At 42.6% G+C, this 26,392-nt stretch overlaps 1 protein-coding gene across 3 annotated transcripts in view; it reads right to left on the reverse strand.

The window, feature by feature from the left end:
- The window catches only part of PDE11A (phosphodiesterase 11A), a 316,746-nt gene that overhangs the window by 25,213 nt on the left and 265,141 nt on the right, over positions 1-26,392 (reverse strand). For 2 of the 3 annotated variants that reach the window (XM_024561537.3, XM_045196313.2), the window contains 4 exons: positions 24,830-24,907; positions 19,979-20,042; positions 13,851-13,925; positions 8,492-8,575 (listed from right to left, as the gene is read on the reverse strand). In XM_024561537.3, the coding sequence (XP_024417305.2) occupies positions 8,492-8,575; positions 13,851-13,925; positions 19,979-20,042; positions 24,830-24,907 (301 nt within the window). The remainder of the gene's footprint in view (positions 1-8,491; positions 8,576-13,850; positions 13,926-19,978; positions 20,043-24,829; positions 24,908-26,392) is intronic. The other variant, XM_045196309.2, reaches the window with a different exon arrangement.

A 26,392-nucleotide genomic window follows, 5' to 3' on the forward strand; every position in this document is an offset into this window, starting at 1 on the left:
AAGTAGTAAAAATTGGGACAACTATAATAGAATAAACAAAAATAAAATAAAAGAATTTAAATAAATAGCTCAAAAATGAAAAAAAAGAAAGGGGATTTCTAAATTTCAGAATGCTCTTTTGCTTACTAAGAACCAAGCCTGGCTAAGTCAGATCATCAAATTTTATTACACAGCTCTAGATGGAGAACACAAAGTAAACCACGTAAGCGTAGTTCCCATCCAATAAGGAAAAAGAAAATTTAAAACTTTCCACTGTGGCGACTAGGGAAGTGGGAAGGCAAGGGAGAAGAAGGGAGAGAAAAGAGAAAGAGGGAGGAGAGAGACACAGAAAGGGTGGTGTAGAGATGGGAAAGAATGAGATCAGAAGAGAATTTCAAGGCTCCAACATCAAAGCCTGGAGGTTAGAAGAGAGCTTGGTCTTGAATCTCTGAGCCTAATTCAAGAAAATGACAGAATTTTCCTAGAACAAGTTAGTGCGACCCAGGAAGCATACTAGAAAGAACTGAGGAAGTTGTGTGGCCAGCAGTGTGAAGAGAAAATAGTTGGCTCTTCGTGGGTGTCCCACAGGAGCTGAGCAAATGTTAAGAGAACCAGTTGACTAGAACTGCCCAGGAAGCTAGTGGGGCTTTCCCCGAGAGGCCACTGCAAGGACCATGGAGTTCAACAGCCAGAGTTCTTGGCCAAGGGCTGAACAAAGTGTTCATCACACCCACACCCAACTCACACAGAAGTCAGCATGGCATCACACCCTCCCTCCCTTTGGTCCTTCCTTCTTGAGGCTTTTGAGTTATATATGATATCATTCCATATATGTCCTCCTTTTGTAAAGACAAGTAAGAAATCAGCCCCAACTATTCTTCCTCTCATTCATAAGACTACTAAATGTTGTAGAGAAAACATTTATAGGAAATCAATGTGGATAGTATCCATTTTTTTAAGCATCTGACAAATTTGTTCTCCCTATCCACATCCTATTCCTTATAGGCTTTTAAGAGGAGATGATCTTATATTCTAACTAGCCACCTAGTAGCTTATTACTTATCCTTTTTAAAAAAATATTGAGACTTCTGGCCAAGATGGAGGCATAGGTAAACATGCTTCACCCCCTTGAACAACTACAGAAAGAATTGCAATGAGACATCAAAACAAATAAACCATGGAACTGTCAGAAAATCAAGCTGTATGGAAGTCTGACAACCAAGGATTTAAAGAAGCCACATTCACCCAGACAGGTAGGAGGGGTGGAGATGGGTGGAGAGGCGTGGAGAGGTAGTGTGATATGGAGAGGCTGTTGCTTTGGAACAGGCAGTCCCACATTTACGTGTGGTGGAGAAAAATTGGGAAGGATACCTTGGGAGTGAGTGATCCCAGCCCCAAGCCAGACCACACCACCCAGTGTTCCAGCATTAGGAAGATAAATCCCCACAACCTCTGGCTGTAAAAACCAGTGAGAGTTGGGGCGGTGGAAGAAAGTGCTGAATTTTCAGGAGACTTTGCTTAAAGGGTCCACGCAGACTTAGAAAGTATGCAGACCCACTCTCTCTGGAATTCAGCACCAGTGAAACAGCTAAAAGGGCACCAGTCACATACGGGAAGTGGATGAAGTGACTGGAAATGGGTTGAGTGCTGGGCAAATCTCCAGAAGCCAGGCAGCAGCATTTTCCGTTCTCCAACTCCTCCCCTGACAGAGTCACAAAGCGGTGAAGTGGTTTGCCCTGCCCTGGCAATTACCTAAAGCTTTGCCCCACACAATTTACAGGTGCCTTTTCTACAATAGGCCAGCATCTGGCCTATTGACATGAAGTCAGTGCAACTCTACCTAATACACAGAAACAAGCACAGGGAGGCTGCCAAATTGAGGAGAAAAAGGAATGAAAGAACAGAACAAAACCCCAGAAAAAGAACCAAATGAAATAGAGATAACCAACCTATCAGGTGCAGAGTTCAAAACATTGGTGACCAGAATGCTCGAAGAACTCACTGGGCACAGGAACAACATAAAAAAGGCCCAGGGAAAAGCGAAGGTTACACTAAGTGAAATTAAGAAAAATATACAGGGAACCAACAGTGGGGGGGATGAAGCCAGGATTCAAATCAATGATTGGGAACATAAGGAAGAAATAAGCATTCAACCAGAAGAGCAAGAAGAAAAAAAGAATTCAAATGAACGAGGATAGTATGAGGAGCCTTTGGAACATCTCCAGATATAACAACATCCAAACCATAGAGATGCCAGAAGGAGAAGAGCAAGAAACTGAAAACTTATTTGAAAAAATAGTGAAAGAAAACTTCCTTAATTTGGTGAAGGAAACAGACATACAAGTCCAGGGAGCACAGAAAATCCCAAGCAAGTTGGGCCCGAAGAGGACCACACCAAGACACATCATAATTAAAATGCCAAAGGTTAAAGATAAAGGGAGAATCTTAAAAGCAGCAAGACAAAAGCAGACAGTTACCTACAAAGGAGTTCCCATAAGACTGTCAGCATATTTCTCAAAAGAAACTTTGCAGGTAAGAAGGGAATGGCAAGAAATATTCAAAGTGATGAAAAGCAAGGACCTGCAACCTAGATTACTGTATCCAGCAAAGCTATCATTTAGAATGGAAGGGCAGATAAAGTGCTTCCCAGACAAAGTAAAGCTAAAACAGTTCATCATCACCAAGCCCTTATTATATGAAATGTTAAAGGGACTTTTTTAAGAAAAGGAAGATCAAAAGTATGAACAGTAAAAAGGCAACAAATTCACAACTATCAACAACTGAATTTAAAAAAAAAAAACAAGCAAACAACCAGATCAGGAACAGAATCACAGATATGGAGATCATTTGGAGGGTTATCAGTGGTGAGGGGGAAGGGGGACAATGGGAGAAAAGTTTCAGGGGTTAAGAAGCATAAATGGTAGGTACAAAATAGACAGGGGGATGTTAAGAATAGTATAGGAAATGGAGAAGCCTAAGAACTTATATGCACAACTCACAGTCGTGAACTAAGGGGGTAATTGCTAGAGGGAATGAGGGCAGTGGACAGAGGGAGGCAAAGGGGGAACATTTGGGACAACTGTAGTAGCATAATCAATAAATATACTTTTTAAAAATAGAAAGAAAATGATCTCATTCTGGAGAAAAACATTGGACACAAAGCATGAACCATTTGGGGCAACACTGATATGTTGTTAAGGTGCTTTTATTGGTATCCAGAAAAATTGTCTTGGAGTAGCTCCTTATGTCTTTTTTTCAGTTTATCAATTCTAATTCCCAGTCTCTGCAATTTCAACTATACTTTAAAAATTCTCTTCTTTCCAGAGAGTATATTTATAATTGCATCAAGTAGAATCTATTTTCCAAAATGACCATTAAAACTGAAGACAGAAAAAAAGTCAAAAGTTACTATTATCATAACATTAGAAGCCCTGCCCATTGCAGAAATCCCATGACATTTTTGTAAAGGTGCAATACTGTTGCCAAATTTTTCCTTCCTTTTTGGGGTGGAGAGAGCGAGAGAGAAAGGAAGGAAGGAAGGAAGGAAGGAAGGAAGGGAGGAAGGGAGGAAGGGAGGAAGGAAGGGAGGAAGGGAGGAAGGGAGGACGGAAGGAAGAAAAGAAAATTACTCTGGCTATGGCCTGTCCAGGTCCAGCTCTTTTGCATTATCTGTGGAAAAAAATCCACTCCAACATCAAGAGCCAGTTTGGGATGAGCTGAAAATCTGATGATGTTCATAGAAAAATTAAATCCCTCAGTCCTTAACAAACAGAAGATCTTTAATGCCTCTGTTCATCATTGAAATTCTAGGTACACTGAGGTTTGATTAAGTGGAGAATGAAAATACAGGGCAAAAACTCAGCTTGCCCCTGCACACAGAGAAGCTCAGTGTGACACCACGACATCAGGTTTCTGTTTATCCCTAAGGCTGGCGCGGCAATGACTTCAAAGTCTGATGGTGTCTTTTTTTATTCTTTCTTTTTTTCTCTTTCCAAAGATGTTGAGCAGCAGGCTAATGGGTCCCCAGCAGGGTGCAGAGACAGCAGAGAGCACGGGAATCAGATGTCAATGTGTTCCTCCAGATACCCTGCTAGGACGGCGTTAACTATGCAGGGCTTCAGTCCTCTCCCAGGGACCACGCTTTGCTGGTTCCCAGCCCACTCCTGGCTCTCTGTATGCTTCCCGATTAAAATGCTGTCAAAGATAAATCATGACTTCTGCCTGTTAGGACAATTTTCCTTTTCTTTTTTTTTAAAGAAAAGTTTAGAACTGTAAGATTGAAAAGATGAGCGAATTCTGGAGAATTATATATCCATTTGCAAACATGTCATATCTCCCTATTATCTAACTACCCTTGGATCTGCCACTGTTCCCTGAAGTTTCCTTCCTTACCCATCATTTTATTTCTATATTTGTATGTATTTTCTGTCAGTCACTTTTAATCAATCACAGAGTACTGAGGAAACTTCCTAATGAATAGATTTACAGGGGGGGAGGGGGAGGAAAGAATGTGTTTTCATTGTATTACCTCAACATAGTGACAAATCGGCTGGAAATCAAAGTCGTTGCAGAGATAAGAGTCTCAATTTTGAATGTAGTAAACATCCCAATGGTTCCACCCACCAAGGCACACAAATGAGAAGTCAGCCCTTCAGGCATGGGAGACTAGCCAGGCTCGGAGGAGGGACAAAACTCTGCAAGTTGGGGTGCAAGCAGAGAGTGCATGATCTATTTTGCCATTGGACGGACACAACTCTTTCGGAACCATGCAGTAAACCCAAATTATCCAGAGAAAGTCAATGAAGTCAAAAGTTGTATTTACTGCACAACTGCACCCCTGCCCTTCCCACCAAACTCTGGGTTGGGTCTCACTGAGGCTCCCAGCAGCCTCTGGTGGAGGCCCTCGCCAGCCTGCACCTCTCCGAGCTGCTCCTCCTGCAAGCAGCCGCAAGCAGACTCGCTCTGTCCAGCTCTCTATGCAACACCCTCAGGCTCTGTGAGCTTTCTTGCCACCTGAACCTGCCCCATCTTGGGTTCGGAACCCTGTCCTAAAAAGAAAAGAAAGACTAGGACAAAGAAATGGAAGGGCCCTGGCTGGTGTGGCTCAGTAGATTGAACACCAGCCTGCAAACTCAAAGGTTACCAGTTCGATTCCTGGTCCCAGTACATGCCTGGGTTACAGGCCAGGTCCTTGGCTGGGGATGAGTTTCTCTTCCTCCCTTCCCCTCTCTCTAAAAATAAATAAATAAAATCTTTTAAAAAAAGAAACGCAAGGGACATTCTTTGTTTCCTATGTACTATCCTGTATCCTTTTGCCCTCTGCCACACTGACTTAGCAAGGCCACAGTGCATTCTTATGCTCCGTGACTGAGGCCGTGTGATTTCAGACCAGTCACGTTCGGGATCCCTGCCACCTGCATACTTTCCCGTTTGCCTTCTGTCCTCTCAGACTCTTCACCACTGCACTTCCATATTCAAAACCCCAACAGCCTTCTCAGCAACAGCCTGAGTTCCTGCAGACATTTTGCCTCAGTAATTCGTGTCACCTTAGCGACTTTCCTGGCTCACTGAGTCACTTCCAAAAGACTTTGTGTCCTTGCACTAATGGTGATTCCTTCCCGCTGACTGATTCCATTTTAGTTCAGTTATGCACAATTATCCAGTTCAATAATGAAAAATCCATTGCATGAGATGGAACAAAATAGGGATCCTCAATAGAATAATACTCGGCTGTACAAACAAGGAGATTTTAACCTTTTGCAAGAGCATGGATGGACCTGGAGATTATCATGCTAAGTGAAATAAGCCAGTCAGAGAAAGAAATACAAATACCATATGATCTTACTTATACGTGGAATCTACTGAACAAAATAAACTGACGAACAAAACAGAAACAGAGGCACGGATACATGGAACAGACTGACAGCTGTCAGAGGGGAGGGCGGTTGGGGAACTGGATGAAAGAAGGTGAAGGGATTAAGCAAAAAAAATACATATATATACACACACAGGTATATATGCACGGAGACACAGACAGCAGTGTGGTGATAGCCAGAGGGAAATGGGGGCGCTGGGTAGGCGGAGGTGGGCAAACGGCAGAAAATGGGGCTGAAAAGAGACTTTGCTTGGGGTGATGGGCACATGATGCTGTGTGCAGATGATGTTTTATTGAGTTGTACACTGGAAACCTGCGTGGTTTTGTGAACGAATATTACTCCAATATTTTCAATTAAAAAGGAGGATACTTAGAATCACTCTACAAAGTTTCAGTCTGCAGGCTCTTTGAAATGTTGTTTTTGAAACTTTGTAAAGAATTTACAAATGCAATCTGTGAGATCATTGTTTAAAGTTAGTGAGATAAGGAACTCAAGATAGAACACTATTTTTATGCTTTGTTAGTAAGAAGACAGAGCAGCAGATACAAACATGAACAGCTCCTTCCACAGTCCCCTTCAAATTGCCATGACTCTCCCATTTAGTTCAATAACAAAGGCAGGGGAAGAACCACCCAGCGCTTGTGGAAAGGCCATCACACCAAAACCGAGGCCCGGGGCAAGCAGGACACAATTCTAACTTGTTGGTAGTGTCACTAACATTTCTATCTGTCAATTTCCTGAGGATCAAAATAGCAGGTGTATGTAACCTTACAGATAAGTAATAAAGTAAAACAGATGTGAAAAGTCAGGAATGATAAGTAATGTGGTAACATTACTCTCTAAATTCTGGAAATTGCTGTTTTCGGTTTCAACTCAAGTAACTTCCTTCTTAACTGAAGATTTGAAAGTGTTCAATGAGAAATGTAAGATAAGCCCACATGATTGTGAATCAGTAATGAAACAATTATATTAACACGGAGAAGCACGCGAGAGGCCTTTCCAGCATTTACTACAATCGCAGGGAAAGGGTGTGTCGACTTCGGGTTCATTCCCAAAACAGCTTTGCAAACCAGTACGAAAAATTTATCAGCTCCACAAGTACATGTCTTCATCCTCCTAAGCTTTACTCACATAAAAGGAATTTATTAATTGCAAGAATAATTTATTCATCCCATTTATAGCCTAAATGGGCACAAAAAACTGAACAACATAAAAAAGTAATTCAACATGCCTTGTCAAGTCAGTTTAGCAGAGGAAGGTCTGTCTACCTGGCAAAAGAGCGGCCCAGTTTATTCAGAAATACCCAGGTCAAGGAGGGGAGGAGCAGACAGAACAGAGAGTTGAGGATCCTCTTAAAATAAAGGGTGTGTCATTCTTGATTTTTCATCCAATCTCTCATTATTAAATAAGAGCACATTACATTCCAATTATAACTAAAAGAATCTATTTTAGATTGTTTTAAATTTTGTCTGACTGTATATGATCATGTGTTGCATGGATAACCTAAAAAAATGAATTAACTTTTGTTATTTATAAATATTAAAAAATTACATTTCCATCTTCAAGACAGTATTCCTTGAGGGGCGGGCGGCTAATGTGACAGGGCTCAGCAGTCCCTAAAAGTGCTGCAAACGAAGTGGTCGATAGTGCGAAACTTAATGATTGTGAGGTCCTTAAAAAACAATACTGGGTTTTAATGGAGTTACTCAGAGTGAGCAAGTGCAGCAGTTTTGCCTTCCCTGCATGTGGTTTTCATCTGAAGTTAGAAAAGAAGTTCAGACTGATTGAGCTAGGTCGGGGGTAAACAACTCACCAGGGTTTACACAGGAAAGCAAATGCTTGGAAGTAGAATTAAAAGCCAGTGTGCACTAAGCTGTTCGTGTTAACTGATGCCGCCCTACTCCACACTCAAAACGTCGCGAGTGAGCACTCAAAGCCCATGGCGCTTGTCTCCTTGCCAGGCCTACGGTCCCAAACACCAGGCAGCAGAGCTGAAAGCGTGAGTGCCTCTGGCTCAGGATTCAGTGGTAGCATTTGTCACATGCATCTCAGAGGGGGTTTAAGGTGGAAGGTGCTTCACAAAACTCTGTGGCCCAGACCATGGGGTCAGAGCCGAACACCGGGATTCATGGAAATCTCACGGTATTAATGTAAGTAAAAGACAAAGTGTAAAAAAGAAAAAGATTTCCCCGGCCAATTGTTTGAGAAATTTAGAGTTAATCAAGGTTAAACATGCTTCTTTCCTGAAGGACTCGTCCGAGCCGTCAGTATCTCGATGTGCACGGGATTTATTTCCCTAGTTGCTGGGCCTGAGGGCTCTCCTTTAAGAGAGACCGTTCGGCAATGGCTGGGTGCTTGTGTTTCAGGGGGCACAGCTAGAGAAACACTGAGGAAAACATTATTATCCTTGATTTACAAATGAAGGAGTTGAGGCCCATGAAGATTATGTCCTCGGTTTTCTGGCCTCCTGGTACCAACTTTCTCAGGACAGGATCAGAAACCCGAAAAAGGTGCCCTGTAACCACAGTTCTTAGAACCACACGTGCCCGGAGAGTGTCCTCAAACTGCAGCTGAAAGCACAGTCCGTACACTCTTCTGGCTCAGTCCGGACACACCCCCTCCCAAGTGGCGATTACCTGATACAAAGGCATGCAGATGCTGTCGATCCACTCCAGCTGCAACCGAGGCAGTTCGTCTTTCCGGTTCCGATCAAAAATAGCCTGGAGTGGGGGCGGAGGACCTTGCTTTATTACAGCGCAGAATTTTACGAATGCTTTGTCAAACAGTTTCCCACAATGATGTAATTTTTCCAACTGAACACTTCACAAATTACAACCAATCTTTATACGTACATTCTTTTCCCTTTATATGATGAGGAATAAAGTATTTTCACCTCTTTTATGAGATTTGTAAGTGAATTTATTTGAACTTTATAGCACACAACTCCTTGGGGCCAAAATCTGTCTTCAGATATAGGTAACTGCCACTAAATCAAGTCATCAGGTCACTGGGAATTGGGTACAAGTCAAGGGGAACGGGGTGTGTTTTATTGCCACCAAAATAATGGCAGGCTTTTATTTTTATAGTGAAAGAGAGTGGGATAGATTGAAAAAGATCCTTAAAAGCAATTTCACTTTAAATTGGAAATGTTTGTATTAATTTTTTCAGGGTGGGGTGTTTGTTTGGCAATTCTGTGTGTTCTTCAGAAAAGTTCTATCTGGCCCTGGCTGGGTTGCTCAGTTGCTAGGGGAACATCATCCCAAACACCAGGAGGATGTGGGTTTGATCCCTGGTTGGGGTGCAAACAGGAGGCAAATGATTGACGTCTCTCTCTCTCCCCCCTCCCCCAAATCAACAAACATATCCTTGGGTGAGGATTCAAAAAATAAAGTTCTGTGTGTCATGAATAAAAACCAACATTTTTTATCTATTATTGGATGGATGATGGTAGAAGGGACCCATTCTCTCCTCATCATTCCCAGCCTTTAAACTTTATATTATAATGTTTAGAAGGGTTAGCTATATTTTTGAGGTAAACGTAACCCTACGTTCACTGCAGCGTTATTCATGGTGTCGAGAATGGCAACAACCTAGGTGTCCTTCACCAGACGACTGGAAAAAGAAGATGCGGTTACATGTATACGATGGAATACTACTCGTCCATAAGAAAAGGTGAAACACTGTCATTTGAAACAACATGGATGGATCTTGAGAATATCATGCTATACAAAATAAACCAGACCAAAAAGTCAAGAACCATACAATTTCACTCATATGTGGGATATAAAACAGAAAGCAACAAATGAACAAGCAAGACAAACACAAACAAAAACTCATAGACACGGACAACAGACAGTATGGTGATCACCAGAGGTAACGGGAGGTAGAAGAGGACAAAAAGTATATATATATTATAATATATATATAAAAATAAGGCAGAAGGAGGCTTGACTTCGGGTGGTGAACACACCATGCAACATATAGATGATGTGTTACAGAATTGTACACCTGAAACCTATAAAATCGTATTTACTGATGTCATCCCAATAAATTTAACAAATAAAAAAAGACATCCCCTTGGTTCAGAGATGCTGAAAGGCCTGCACCCTGCAGACTATGAACGAGGGTGGGTGTAGGTGGACAGAAAACGCCAGCTGCCGAGGCTCACAGGGAGAGAGAAGGGCGTCGCTGAGGAAAATGTCTCCAAGTCAAGGAGAAGGTCACTGGCTCCCGCAGTTCTACTCATCCTTGTCTTGCAATGTGAAATGTTCCATGTCAGGTGAGAGGATGAGAATTGGAGAAGATGACTGTGCTAGAGACAGGGATGGATCTTGGGAACTGTGTGAGTCTTGGTCCAAAATGTTCCTTTAAAAAACCTCATTATGTTCCTTATTCTGTTTTATCTTCTCTATACCTCTCATTATTATCTGATATTTTCTTATTTATTTAGTTACTCTGTTTCTGGTGCACAGTATACAGTTACTTTTTAAAATTCAGTGGGTTTTAGTTTATTCATAATTAGTTGTGTAACCATTAACACAGTCCGTTTTAGAACATTTTTATTGCTCCTAAAGTAATCCCATACCAATTAGCAGTTACTCCTCATTCTCCCCCATATGCCCAGACTTAGGCAGCCACTAACATACTTTCTGTCTCCATGCATTTGCCTATTCTTCACAGTTCATATAAATGGAATCATAGGCTATGTGGTCTTTTGTGACCAACTTTTTATTTTGTGTCTGATGTTTCCAAGATTTATTCCTATAACATACATTAGCACTTCATTCATTTTTATTGTGAAATGATATTTCGTTATATAGATATATGATATATTAGCTATCAATTTATCAGTTGACAGCATTTGGGTTGTTTCCACATTTTGGCTGTTCTGAATAATGCTGCTATGAACATCCATGTACAAGTGTTCGTTTGGAGGTGTGTCCTCATTTCTCTTGGGGATATACCTGGAGGTAGAATTGCTGGGCCATATGGTAATGTTTAACGTTAGAGAACTTGCCAAGCTGTTTTCCAAAGCAGCTGTATCATTTTACATTCCCACCAGCGATGTATAAAGTTCCAGTTTCTCCACATCCTTGCCAGCTCTTGCTGTTGTCTGTCTTTTTGACTATAGCCACCTTAATGGGTGTGAAGTGGTATCTCACTGTGGTTTTAATTTGTATTTCCCCGATGACTAATGATTTTGAGCATCTTTTCATGTGTTAATTGGCTACTTATACATATATTCTTTGGAGAAATATCTGTTTAGATACTTTGTTCATTTTAAAAATTGGTTTATTTTTCTTCATATCATTAAGTTGTAATACTTCTTTATGTAACAAATACTTCATTAAGTTGTAATAATTCTTTATTCCAGATACGACGCCCATATCAAACATATGCAAATAATTCTCCCATTTTGTGGGTTGTCTTTTTAGTTTCTTGATAGTGCCCTTTGACACACAGAGCTTTCAGTTTTGATGAAGCCCCGTTTACCTCTTTGTCTCTTGTGCTTTTAGTACCACATCTAAGACACCACTGCCAAATCCAGTCCAGGAGGTTGTGTTCCCCTCTAAAAGTTTTATTGTTTTCTCTTCAATGTTTAGGTCCATGATCTATTTTGAGGTTATTTTGGTGTGCGGTGAGAGATAGGGGCCCGATGTCCTTTGCATGTTGGCAGCCCATCTTCCCTGCACCATTTGGTGAAAAGACTATTTTTCCCCATTGCATCATCTTGACACCCTTCTCCAAATCAGTTGATCATAACTGTAAACAGGGTTCATTGCTGGACTAGTCACTTCCTCCTGAGTGGAAGTGTGAGTGGGCACACTGTCCTGTCTTTCTCTTTATAGCATTTTGTATCTTGTATTGATTGTGAGTGGTTACTTATATCTTTATTTCCCACTGGTTGGAAAGCTTTTTGAGGGCAGGGAAGATAGAACTTTGCTTACAGCTGGATGCACAGTACCCAGCTTCACGCTTGATACCTGGGTACTTGACACATCTTCTATTAAGTGACTCACTGATGCTGCTGTGAACCCTTTGGCTGTGAGCCAGATCAGCCTTCATCTTCATGAAGAGACTCCAACAACCTTTAGGACCATGACACCTGAAGGGGACTCCCAGATAATTTCCTTCCTAAATTCAAGGAATAATGAGCACGGCAGGTGTCACCTCTGGGTTCGTGCCTTTGTAGACATCTTTGGAAAAGAACTAGTGAGGGATACCTCTGCCACAGCAGTCACAAGCCGGTCATCAGCCTCTTGTGAGGAGAGAGTAGCACTTAAAGCTGTCTTTCCATCACAAAATCAGTTTTATTTACGTCTTCAGGAAGCGCCTTACCTGGGCCTGATGACAAAGGCTCCTCGGTGCTGTGTGCACCATGGCGACGCCAGCACCGTGCTGGAAATGCACTCGTATTTTTTTTTCTTTTAATGAAATGACCTGTGGTATTGCTGCACTGTGAACCCTTCAGAGGATGCCTCTGAAACCGGTTTTTAAAGAAGGGAAAAGCTTTTGTTTGAAAATAGATATATAAGTTGAAGGTTTGAAGGTTGTGGGTTATTGTTAAGCTGAAAATAGATATATAACTGAGAGAAATTTGGGTTGTACTAGGTTTTACATATTAACTATGTATTCCAATTTAGTATCCTTATTTTTATAACCAAATTTGGTGACATCGAATTTCTTCTCAAAATAAAGGCATATTTTAAAAACAGCATAGATATATGTTGCTTTGGAAACTAAAATAATTGGTGAGTGTTTTAACCTATTCTTCACATTCCATGTAAATGAAATCATATACTATATGGTCTTTTGTGACTGGCTTCTTTCGGTTAGCATGATTTTTCAAGGTTTATTCCTGTAACATGCATTCGTATTTTATTCATTTTTATTGCCAGATGACATTACTTTGTATAGACGTAACCGTATATTATTTGCCCAGCCATCAGTTGGTGGGCATTTGGGTTGTTTCCACTGTTTGGCTGTTATGAATATTGTTGCTATGTAGTCTTCTGGCCTTTTTCATACATAAGCAACAAATTAAGAATAGCCAAAATTAGTAAGATTGTCAGTTCTGACTTCAAATAGGTAAAACTGTTTATACCACATGCTAGTTCTGCTGCTTTTCCTTGCTCTCAAATGTCAGCAAAGGAAGGGATCTGAAAATAGTCGATACTCAGTTGATTTGAGTCCTCGTAAATAGACATTGTTGACAACTGACACATTTCTTGAGCTTCATTGACTCTGCTGTGCTGTGCAGCCATTAAAATATTTTGCACCATTTTTAGAGTTGTTGGGGTTTTAGCTAGCCATTCATGAAGAATAAAGAGGGCAGCCCCTCCTTGAAGGGGGTGACCAAGGCATTTATATCTTTTGTAACCTGATGAGTGAAAACAGCACCATCCTGATCCTACAATAAGCATTCTCAAATAATATTTAAATGGATGAATCCAACATAATTAACATTTCAATCAGCAGAAACTAAATTCCTGGCTGAAGCTTTTCATTTTGCAAAGAAAGAAAAGAAACAGAGACTTACATGATTTGTTTTTGAGATTTTGGAATGTTCAAAATGGAAAATAAAATCTTGAATATCCATCACTTACTACAGCTGTCTGTTCTAGCTCCTCTAGCTAGCTAAACAGCTTGCCTTTCATTTTCCCCATGTTTTTATTCCAGCACAGTCATTGACCACATCTGACGTGCCGGCGCTGGGCTCCGAGTTACTCACATGCCACTCTGTACACCCTCCCGTGTGCCCACTTGCCCCCTGTGGGTGCCTGGGGAACTCTTGTTAAGCAGCTCACCACTCTTAGTCAGAAACCTGGGAATAAGAGTGTTTAGCATGTAAGTATAATTAAAGTTTTAAACTTTCAGGAGTGCGTCCTTAAACCCATTCTTAATTTTTCCCTTTTTCAAGTTGTACTTTGAAGTCATTTTTTTTCCAGTATCACTCAGAAGGGTAGATGCATCATAATAGAAGGATGAACTTACAGAAGGAGTGAGTTTGAGTTCTGATCTCTCCCGATCTCCTTGCTCGAAGAACTCATTGGTTACAAGTTCGGCCACCTGAAACATATAAATATTTTCATTTATAGCTATGTGTACTTTATCACAAGTTTCGGGTGTTAGCTTAGGTTATGTGTGTGACAGTTATCTTCAACACAGACAATCATTTTCAATGCTTATGAGGAAGTACATTAACCTTTTGTGTCTGAAGTTGTTACAGAATTTAATCAATGAAACTGGTTTCCTTTTAATCAGAAGAACTTGTGCAGTGTAGTTTCAGATGCACGCCTTTAGACAATTCCCCACAGCACATACTGCTTGCATATTCGGGATAAAGCACCTAGGTTACCACCTTCAATGTAGGAAATGCTCTTATCCAGTAAATGAAGCAAATAGTAACCTAATAATAATTTATTATAATATATTATTAAAATATATTTGCAATAATCATTTAATCCACTTTTGGGTATCTCTATGTGGATTCTTAACATCGTTGCATATATTTATCATAAACTGGTTTAAACTTGCCATCACAAAAGCTCCTGATCTGCCTCTTCCTACCAATACCTGTGTGCACCCTGGAGGGAGTAACTGTGGGGCGCACCTCTGCTACCTGCCGGAGCAGCCATCCATGGGCAGCATTAGCTGGACTTACAATACGTCATGATGTAGTTTGAAGAACGTGATGTGCTCTTCAGGTTGTCTCTGTACTAACAGTGTTCATTGATGGTGGGTTCTAGTTGGTACAAGCACGATGGTATGGCTATTGTACCCCAAATTGCAGATATTTTTCCAAAGTAAGAACGTGCATTTTTTCACTTTTCATCCAGTCATGTGGATGATCAGAAGCTACCAATCATAGTCAAGCTAAAGAGACTCTCTCCTTTTCCAAGACCTGTGCTTCCAAGGACAGCTTTATGGGAAGCAAATTGACACGACAGGTACGTGCTGAACAGGCGTGTGCCACAACGCTGTGGTGTGCATTAGGAAATCTCTGAGGTGAGCTAGCTGCCTTTACAGAATATTGGAAGAGCGGGGGGGGGGGGGGGGGGGCGGGAAATCCTAGATGACCTGATGGCAAGAAGATCTGGATCCCCAGCCTAATTCTTCCCAATTCTAGGCTCTATAAAACTGAGGTTCTTAGGTCTGGTAAAGACTAGAATGGCTTGATTTTGGTCAAGTGCATAGAATCAAGATCATTTGCCTGAGGGTATCTTTCAAGAGCTTCTGTGAACAGTAAGTCTTAACATTGATAAAACATAAAACATCACACACCCAGATACAAATCTGAGAGTAGCAAGTATACAGTCATTTATAAAGAAGTAGAATATCTAGTCAGTTCAGGTTTTAAATATTTAAAAAATTCAACAGCATAAAACTAGATGGAACTGACTCAATTTTTCTAGGACTTGTGCATTTCTCTGCTCTCCAGGCTCCGCCACTACCTTTCACTTCAGTGCTTCAGGCCTATCTCTTGTGTTCCTGGCCTTTTTAAAAAGGAATAAATGGTTCCCTGTGGGCCTGGCCTTATTTACTCAGTTCCCAGAACTCTCCCGCAGTTTGCTCGGAGGTGGGTCTTTCGCACTAAAGAATGCGAGTGTACAATGAGGTCACCCAAGGTGGGAGTCCTATATAGGTCTGCAGCCTCCGGAAAGCAAATAAATTAAAACAAAATCTTGTCCTTGATCTTTCTAAAGTGGTCCTGGGTGCCTCCCCTGGACCTCTTTCACACTCAACTTGTACCACTGTTTTGTTTGTACTTAAAAACCCAATCAGGAGACCCAATCAGTGACTTGTGATTGAATTTTGTATTAAGGAAGGAAATTGAGATGCTAATCAGGCCTTAGGGGCTCACTGGGGAAACCCACGTTCTTACAATCATGTCTGTGAGGAAGGAAAAGTAGAATAGTCACGAGTTTTTTAAAAGAAAATTGAAAGGGAATTAAAAAAATCAACTTCCAGCAAATAAAAAGTATATTTATATTTTTAAAAGAAGGTTCCATTGTTTTTGTCCACATTTTTCCTAAAATTACAGAAGTGATTATGTTTTTTAAAATACCTTAAGCTATTCAATTTAGAGACAAGCACAAATGAGATCTCCGTTTAGAGGTGTGGCGAGACTTCTAACGACACATTCAGGAAAACATGGCTTTGTGTTTTATTTCCTTGAACTGTGGAGTTTCTACACTTACTAGCAAAAGTTCACATCCTGAAAATAAAATGGTATTTACATCAGTGACCAGGAAAACCATCTACAGGTGGCACTGGTCTCTCTGGTCTAAAACATGGAGCAGAAACCTTTTTCCTTCCTTCTCCTTTAGCTCTTGACATGCATTGCGCTGGGGTCTCTGAAGGTCCTGACACATCATCCCTCAGCCCACTCCCTGTGCAATCTCCTCTGTTTCCCCCGGCCCCTACCTTTCTCCTGCTCTCCACCCCTCCACTCCCCTCCCATCCCTATCATAGTGGCCACGCCCAGTACTACACTTTCACCCAATACCTGCAAGAGCCACCTACCCCTCCTGTGCTGTTGATTCTCAGACTTTACTGCAAGAGAGGCCTTCCCACATGGGGGAAGTGAAAGATGGGCAGAGATGCACAAATAAGCTGCTCAACCACAAACTCTTCACAATTGTTTTGCTTCATGAACATTCAAATATGCTACAATGAAATGAAAAGCTCCATTGAAAGAGAGCTATTTGCTGAAGGAGAATTCTATGGGAAAACTGCCCAATCTGTGTTGGACTGTGATATGTGCCAGAAATTAACCTTTATTTGTGATAAGCAACTGAAATTTGAGAATATATTTGTTAATGCAGCAAAGCCTGGCCTAGCCTCGACACCAAAATTGGTATGGAAGTGAGGTGCTGCTGTGAGAGAGAGGGGGGGAGAGAAAAGAAAGAAAGAAAGGAAGGAAGGAAGGAAGGAAGGAAGAAGGAAAGAAGGAAAGAAAGAAAGAAAGAAGGAAAGAAAGAAAGAAAAAAGAAAGGAAGGAAGGAAGAAAGAAAAACAGGAAAAGAGTTGGGGAGGTAAGTAAGAAGGAAGACAGGGCAGAGAAAGGAAAGGAAAGGAAAGGAAAAGAAAGGAAAGGGGAAAAAAGAAAGAAAAGAAAGAAAGGAAAAGACCCTAAAATATGTGGTACTAGCTTGGGGGCAGGTATAAAACAGTGAGGAGATGGTGGTTGGAAGCCATAAGGGTGATGCCTGATCCATGTTACATAATGGCAAAACATTTTGTACAATTCTTACTGAAATAGAGCAAATAATGTTACAAATGGACTTACAGCTGTAGGGGAAGAGATGGGAAAACAAAATATTAGTAGCATGTGATGTTTGCTATTTACTGTTTTCCTAGGTGTTATAAGAAGGGAGCTCAGAAAAGGACTGGCAGGTTTATAACCAGGAATGAAAGGAAATAAAGTAAAAATTCAGGGTCTTATAGGGATGGAAGATGAAGCTGCTTCTTAACGCCAAACTTTAAAAATAAAAATTGAGATGTGTTTTGAATGACAAAGGTTGATTAGGACTCAGCCTTGCAACAAGAGTCGAATGGAAGGTACGGTCAGTACATCTGTAGTTAAAAACTTGAAAATCAGGCGGCACACAGTATATCCTTTCAATTGTACAAAATGGCCCAGAGAAATGATTTAACTGCCTGACTCTCTCACTGGTGGTGCCTGTTAGGCCCAAAGTGCTGGGAATTAAGTCATGAGAGAGAAAGAAAGAAAGCTGTATATGTGCGTATTTCTTTGTTCCTGATTATAAGGAAACAAAGAAATATAGCAGATCCAAAACACTTGTTTAGAGTAGAACTGTGGATGTGGTTATTGGCAGATGGAGATCGGTAGAATTAAAGACATGAGGAGCTGACTAGATGTTTAAGAGAGGGTTGGTGCCAAAACTAACCACAAGCCTGTAACTACTTAAAATTTGAAAGAAGCCTTGGGTCTTCAATCTTCTTTAGGTGGAAAGCAGACTGAGAAATCTTCTTGGTCTTTGGCTATAGCCAAGGAAGATAATGGAAAAGGAATAATTTCCCAGGGTGGATCTAAAGGCCACGAAAAATAGTGAACCCAGGAGCATCTCCTAGAGAAACGGGCCCATCACCGAGTAGAGGACCCTCACAGTAAATGCCCAGGAGGACTTTGCCATGGCTGTGGATCCCTAATTGCCAAAAGTTGCCATCTCTTCCTTTTCTCAGTGGGAGAGTAATGATGAGTATTTTGTGGTTTGGGTGTGTGTAGGGCTTTAATGTGCATACAGGCCTGGTGTGGAGACTAGCGTATATCACCCAGAGGTCCTGGACTTCAGGCTTGAGACTATGACCAATGGGACATTTGGTCATCTCCCATGGGGAGAGGATGAACAGATTTTGCCTTTTGCTTGAAGGAGGAGAATGCATCTTTTTTTGGGTGTGCGTGATTCAAAGGGTAAATTGTGGTAGGCAATAACTATTTCTGGCTTTTTAATTTCTGGGCACAAAGAAGGATTATAGGCATGGTTGAGCTGGGTTTTGGCCAATGAATCATTGAGAGGGTGCGTTTACTTGACAGTACAGGACCTCCCAGGGCAACCGCTGTGGGGATCCAGAAGGAGGCTGCTCCTTCAGCCCCAGTGCAGAATGAGGACAAGAGGGGCCAGCCCACCCTGGATGCACATGTTCAGGAGTGATTTGTTGGTTTAAGCCCCTGAGATTTTGGGTTTAGTGGTAACGTTGCCTGCTCTGCTGACACGCATCATTTAAAACTGCTGATTGATACATCCTGTGTAAGAAGCGTAAACCACTGTGAAGAAAGAAGGCTTTGGAACCTAATGTGCTAGGATTTCAATACCTACCTCTGCCACTGACTAAGCCTCATTTTCCCCCTTTGTGAAAAAGGGATAATCACTGTATTCGTTTCCTGGGGGCTGCCATTAATTACAACACGCTTGGTATCTTAAAACAATAGGACTTTATTCTCTCCAAGTTTTGGAGGCCAGGAATTCAACATCAGGTCGCTGACAGAAATTGAGGTATTGGTTGGCAGGGCCACCCTCCCTCTGGAGCCTCTGGGAGAGAATCTGTTCTTTGTCTCTTTCACTTGCCGATGCCTACCAGCATCCCTTTGTTTGTGGCTGCATCACTCCAAACTTTGCCTTGTCTTCACATTGCCTTCTCCTCTCCTGAAGGTCTAATCTCCCTGTGCCTCTGTCTTGTAACAACCCTTGTGATTGGACTCAGGGCCCAGATGGAAAATCCAGGATAACGATAATGACAATGATGATAATGGCACCAATGATTCTTCACCTAATCACTTCTGCAAAGACTCCTTTTCCTCTTAAGGTATGTTTGCAGGTTTCAGGAATTAGGATCTGATACCGTTGGGTTGCCGTTATTCAGCATATCACAGTAACTACATCTATCTCAAAGAGGGTTTGCAGATTTAAATGAGATAGTACACATGTATCAGTCATTTAATATCAGTTACTTATTCAATAAATAATATTGTGCATTGTTATAGGAATGTATTGTATTCCCCTAAAATGTCAAGTCTTAAGATACCAAGTCACTATTTTAGACCCCATAGTTCACACAGTAGGTGCCTCATACAACTTAAAATGGCTTGAAAACTATTCTTGCTTTAGAACTAACAGTTTTGGCAGTGAAACCAGATGGCGAAGGCATGATTTTTAGGTTTGGATACTGCACACTTTGGCCCAAAGAGCCCTCTGATCTCTAAATAGTCTTTAAAAAAGAAAAACAGAATTTCCTTTTACTCCTTGGGGTTTTTTTCAGGTGTGAAAAACTGAACCTTATGCTAAAACGTGATTCCCTACTCAAAAACATCATTTTTTAAACTCTTGCCGTAAGAAAGAGTCAAAGTGTTATTTGGATTTAGTGTGTTAACAAAAAAAAAAATCTCCCAGAGTCAGAAATATTAGTAGGTAGAAATACCATAAAGAAAGACTGGGCAATAAACTATGCAGAGCCTAAGCCTCCTGCTATTTTTTACACCATGTTAATACTGATGCAAATTGACGAGGGTTTCAGAGTCTGGTAGTCAGGGCTCTGGGAATATCGTACTCCCACCCCCATCCCTCCTCTGCCCAGCCCTGCCATTAATCACCACTTGCCTGTCTTGAGATCTCCCACGGTTTGGTCACGGCTCCAAGGTCACAGGCTGTCATTAACATTGATCTGAAAAACAGAACCCAACAAAACAGCCTGAATAATCCTTTGTTGCATTCCTAAACAAACCCATCTTAGATACATAAATAAGTAAAATGGGATGGAGGCAAGCTCCCATCTTCTTTTCCCCAACAAGGGAAGCACTGTTTGTGGTCCCCATGTTCAGCGTCTCCATCCCGTGGCCACGCAGCTGAGGAAGACAAAGCTCGCACGCACCCTCGGCTGCCCTTCTGTTTTGTCTGCAGCAGATGGAGGAAAGCAAAGCGCAACTTTCTCTATGCCTGATCTAAGCAACTCTGCCTAAAATAATTTGGAATGGACAGTGCTTTATAGTTTTAACTATCAGCAAGGGAATCAGTATACAATACTATATACATAGCTGATGAATCTAATTACCAGCTTATCACGGATTGATGGGAACGGAAGGAAGCCCACAGCACAGAGGTGAGGCCCACGCCACAATGGAAGCCCCTTTTCCTCTCCTCTGTGGAGCTAAGATTTGTGGGCGAGAGCCACACTGCTGCTCTCCAGCATACCACCTGGCTACAACCACGTGTATAAGAATTACAAAGAAACACAGTCGGCTACAGCTCTCACGAACCTGAGCGTGTAAGAAAGCAGAGGAAAGGTCAGAATCAGAATTTTTGAGGGGCAGATTTCTATTGGGTTTAACTATAATTCACCCTGAACCATGGATATAAAAACATGGGGAACAATTCACATTGTGGGGAGCTCTGGTGCTTATAATTTGATGTGGTGGGATGGGGAAAAATAAGACACACTCTTTGTCCAAAATCTGCTTTCTTTGTAGTACAAGCAGCAGTAGGCGATGAAAAGTAATGACGGCTGTGAGCTGGGAAACCACATGTTGGCTGGCTCCTTTTGGAAGAAAGGGTGTGTTGTTCAGGGCCAGTGGGCTGTCCTTAAGTCAGGTGTTAGCATTTCCTACCCAGCCAGATTCCAGGGCTGGGAAACGGGTCTGCTTCCCAGATGGCAGAACCTGGACGGCAGGGGGTGAGTGTAACTTCTCCAGGAAAACCCTCCAGGGAACGAGGCAGATAACAATGGGCCATTCAGAGCACTACCAGGCACACCAGCATTGGCAGAGAGATGCATCAGCCTATTCTTCACACTTGGCTTTCTGAAGCAAGCACTTCTGCAGCTCACAGTTTGCCTGTCTCTGTACTAGGTGCTTTACCAACTAACTCCCAGCTAAACGAATCCTCGTCACAACCTTCGGAGGTGCGCACTCTGATTCCTGTTTTGCAGAGAGCTAGATGGAAACACGGAGGGCTCGAGTCACTTTCCCAAAGCGAGTAGAGGACTCAGGGTTCTGTGCTTATCACAAAGCTAGCAGAACCCCTCTTGCTGCACTCGGATGCTTCTCATTTTAGGTTCTGTCAGTACCAGAGGGAGACAAGGCTGTAGGCGATGTGCCGGGCTTTGCAGTCTCTCCTCTGGACGGGAAATAACCTCTCTAAGCTTGCCTATTTGCACCATAACTTGGATAATTACTTAGATGCTTGGTAATTTGAAGCTTACATCTCAAATTCATATTCAAATTACCATTAATCAGTTCATAATACATTTCTTGGGTATCTGCTAGGGGCTCTAATGATGATAATTCTAATCGCTACCATTTGTGGAGCAGGGATACTATTGTTATCTCTATTTTACGTGGCAAATAGTGTTTTGCATTCCTCGATCAGAAAAGTTAGGTAGCTTGCCCGAGGTTACATAGCTGAAAAGTATCAAAGCTACTAGGATTGTTACCCATAAAGTCTGGCAAAGAGTCTCTACTTGCAATGAAAACTTGCAAGTGGAACAGAAAATCTATACCAAGAAGGAAGACAGAAAGGGGCTGGGGGGAAGATGAGATTTTTATCTGATAGGCACTGGGGAGTCAACTAAGGTTGAGGGCTTGGAGGGACCTGGCTAGACCTCCCAGGAGAGAATTTTGGGTGGTAGGGGTGAAATAGTTTGATGAAGGGGGGAACAGAGGCGGGAACACCAGCTGACAAGCATGAATTGACAAGGGCCTACAGCAAAGGAGGACAGGAGAACGGAAGGCAGAGATAGGGTGGCCGGTTCCCAGGAAGAACTGAAGGAGGCAAATGAGCAGTTCTATCTTATTTTTTAGACCAAGCCTCTGCAAGAGGTGAAAGGCCTTTTCCAGAGACAGAGAGGAGGGAGGGAGTTTGTACCAACTGCTTTAGTCTCGAGGTGTGCATAGCTCTCTTCTGATATTCAGTTAAGCGGTGTCACCCAGCTCAGTGCAATGGGATGGGTGAAGGCCAGCAACCAGGAGGGCACGACCCCCGCCTCAGCGGCAGGGGGGGAGGGCGAGGAATGGCGCCGCACCTCCACACCGGATGCTCACCGCCGGTCGTTTTCATCATCCCTCCCCTCTGTACACCGAAAGTGGTTCCATGAGAATCTTTCCTGATTTGTTCTCTAGTTTTAAGACAATTAGCAACCTCAAAGGAATACATTTTAAAGGTATATTCGAATTCAGTACAAGATGTCATGTATGAACTGAATTTTGCATTCACCCATCAAAAATATTCCACCTCGCAGTTTGCACTGTTTCACTGTTTTAAATTATAAGTACACATAAAAGCCCCCAAAGCATTATGTAAAATGACAGAATTAAAGTACCCAAGTTGTGTTCTTTCATCCTTACCGTCACTGTGCTATCACCGTTTATTCTGAGTATACTTTTAAAAGCAGGAATGTGACGTTCCCAAAGGCTGGAGACGACAAACGACACGCAGAGCCCAGAGTGCAATGGTTTCAAACTGATGGGAACTTACTTTTGAAAGCGTAGCCACCTGCACCAGGGGCTGGCTGTACAACTGGGTGTTCTTGGAAGTAACATGCACGATACAGGTACAATTAATGGATGAGTAATAACGTGCTAATTTGAAGCTTTTGTATAGATTTTTTTTGGTGGTCAACCGGTCCCCACCAAAACATAAATTATTTTGACACCCAACAGGAACTTCAGCAATTGTTAACGACTTGTAACAACAACAGGTTTTCCTCAGGGAAGAGTATCTCCTTATTGACATTGTTTCGATTGAAGGCACATGGTGACGATAAAAAGCAGATGGACTTGCAGTTGGTTTTATTACTATTTTAAAATTCTCTAAGACAGCTCTCCCCAGAGCCCCCCACATCGGTGCACATGTCAGAGTCTAACCGTGAAATGGGGTGGGGGGAGGGCTGCGTGGGGGCAGCGGAGAGTTCCCAGAGCACCTCTATTTTACATACTGTGCTTCCAGGGAAGGTTTTTTAAAAAACATATGGGGTCCCAGCCAAAAAGTTTGAACACCTCTGCCAGGAAACATCCAGCAGGACGTGGGGAACGGGCACTGGCATCTTAGGAGTTGTGCCCAGAAGAGGCCAGGCCCGAGAGGGCGGGCGGGTGGGCGGGCAGGAGCCCTTTGGGGAGGGATGGTAGCTGAGCCCAGCAGGGTGCTCAGAAAGAAGAGTTAAAGACTAAACACAGGTCCTTGGGGGATAGTTACATTTAGGGGGTCGTGGTGAGGTGGCAACCTGGAAAAGGGCAAAGAGGAAAAGTCAGAAAGAATGCAGAAAATCCAGAAGATCACGGCTTTACAGAATCCAAAGCAGGAGACAATTTTAAGAAAAGAAAAAAGCCGATGCAATTAGGGGTTCGTGAAACGATCAAGGAAGCCAAAGAGAAAAAGTTTGCAGAGTTAGATTCTTGGGAGGTGAGCGATGCCTTTCCGAAGGAGCCGCAAATCACATTTCACAGACTGAACTCCTCCGTGCTGAGTCCGTATTTTGGAATACAGAGGCCCTGGCTGGGGTGGGGGAGGGGAGGGAATTAGGATGCAAGTGGAGGTGCTGGGAGCTTCCTGCTGGCCCTGGGAAGGGGCGCTGGAGAAGGCCTGCGACGCTCACCTGGAGAAAGAAGACCTCAGGGAGGTGGACGGGGGGAGAAAAAGAGGCCATCTGTTGAGGCCGGGAGGAGCGGGGACAGGGGCTACGGTGCCCCTCGGAGTGATTCAGCGGTGGCCTGGCTGTGGGGCGGACGCGCTGGGCCCGGAATCCCGGCCTCCCAAGCTTTCCCAGGCACACTTAACAGCTTTGGAATTGGACTGAGACAGCGGAAGGTCGGAGGGCGGGTGGCAGGGGGACAGTGCAAGGCCAGGGTACAGGGAAGAGAAATGGTGTCGCACCAGCGGGAGTGGCTGCGACGGGTGGTTAAATGGGCCGCGTGGTGAAGACGGTTTGCGGCTGTCCTTTGTAAACAACCCGGGGAAAGTCGCTGAAAAGGCTAGAACAGGCTCCTGTGTCCACCACCAAAGCAGTTCCCACTGGTTATCTATCTATTGTGCAATAGTGCACGTCGTCGCTAAAACAAAGCAAAAGTTAACTCTCCACTTTCCTCTATTCTGTGTCACTTTGTTCTCTGAGCCCCCCCCCCCCTCACGCACACACACACTCGGTCCCTTCTCCCCACCAACTTGCACACCCACCCTCTCTGGAAAAGCCAGTTTCCTGCCTTGCTGGAACTGAACCAAGCTGAATATTAGTTTGTAATTTCGAATGCAAATGTTTGGAGAGGAGGCAAAAATATAATATATCGGGACACAAAAAGACATTCTCTACCTTGTCTGTAATTACTCAACTAATCTCTAACCGCTTGAACATAAGCTAAGGTTTGTTGCTTTGAAAATCGCTTCTGTGCTTTTCACACTGTTAGGAAAGCAAAGCGAAATCTTCAAACAATGAAGAAAGAAACACAAACAAGAGCTTTTTCTTACCGAAATATATCACGATGGTTTTTGAGGTTCCAATCGTATTCTCCCTTGCGGACAAGTTCAAAGAATTCAGTTCTCCTCCTGCACAAAATCAAATGAAGAAAGGAAAAAAAAAAAACCTGGAATGAAATTTCCCACTCTGTGAGGCGACATAAACACATTTATGGGAAAACATAAGACTACCTGAACCAAGTAACTCAATATTTGAAATCATGAAGCTAAAGCACTATCAAAATAAATCACTTTTTAAAAAATGTTGAGGCTTCAAGAAAAAGCACAATCATTTCCGAATGTATTTACAGCAGAGAGGATTATCGAGCCATAAACTGAAAGCAGTGTGGTCCTGCACTTGGGATTACTTGCCAGGAGGCACTGGAAGTCGGAGAAGACGGGCAAGGACAAATAAAAAGCGAGGACCATTTTGGGATGTTCTTTTATCACTCAGCATAGAGCTGAGCTGAAGAGTCATCCAAGACAAGATAAACTCCCTGGTAGTAAATTCAGGACAAATACTTTTTTTCCGTTTGAAGGTAACTGTTTCAGCATTTCAGTGTTTAAACACATAAACGATGAAGTCAAAAATAACTGTGTTTACCCAATGGGTCAGTCACCTGCTTGCTGTGCAACTTTGGGAAGTCACTTAAACCCTCTGAGTCTCAATTCCCCAACCTCCAGCATGGGGAGCAGACGTGCTGCCTCCCGGAGTTACTGTGAGGGTCACGTGAGATGGTGTGCGCAGCGCACCTAGCACAGCGCCTGCACATTTTAAGTGCTGCATCCACACCCGCGCATGGATACTCATTTGGAGGGGTATAGGTATGTATAAACCAAGGGGGGAAATTCTACAGTTGTGAAAATAAGGGTGACATTTTTATTTTCAAAACTTTAACTAGTCACATGACGTTTTTATTGTTATAGTGAGGGAGCAAAACAACAACAACAAACAACATCATCATTTTAATTCTTTATGAATTATTTCCCTTTCTTGGTACACCCCAATGACAGACTATTTAAAGGACCCTGATGTACCATATTCCAAAGTGCATCCCACAAAGTACTAGTCTTAGGAGCTGCCCCATACAAAGTACCCCCTGGCCAAGAGGGTTTGAGAAATGCTGCCTGGGATATACCTTCCTTGGAGGGTCACTACCCGCATCGGCCCTTTGAAGTCTGAGAAACAGGTCTGCCTACTTAAGCTTACTTAACCACTGAATTCCACTGTACTGTGTTTGAAGGAATACACTTTGGAAAATACTGCCACATCACTTATGGTGGAAATCTGAGTAGGCTCTTAGACACTCAGTACTTAGCTTAGGGAACAAAAGACAAGATGCTGAGTGCAGCTGGCTCCCCTCTTTCTACTCTGGGTGCCCATTGCCAGCTGACCAACTGCATGGACTTCTTGCCACCAGGGCAGACCGACTACTCAAACCACCCAGAAGATAAGGTAAGACAAATGGCGTGGCTCACTCCTTTACTTGAGACCCGAAGACAGGTCCTGGATCAATTCCTTCAAGTGGATACAGGCCAAGGCCATACCACAGTATGGGATCATCACTGTTACAA

Source organism: Desmodus rotundus, chromosome 2, assembly GCF_022682495.2.
Source record: "Desmodus rotundus isolate HL8 chromosome 2, HLdesRot8A.1, whole genome shotgun sequence".
NCBI classification, from domain to species: Eukaryota; Metazoa; Chordata; class Mammalia; order Chiroptera; family Phyllostomidae; genus Desmodus; species Desmodus rotundus.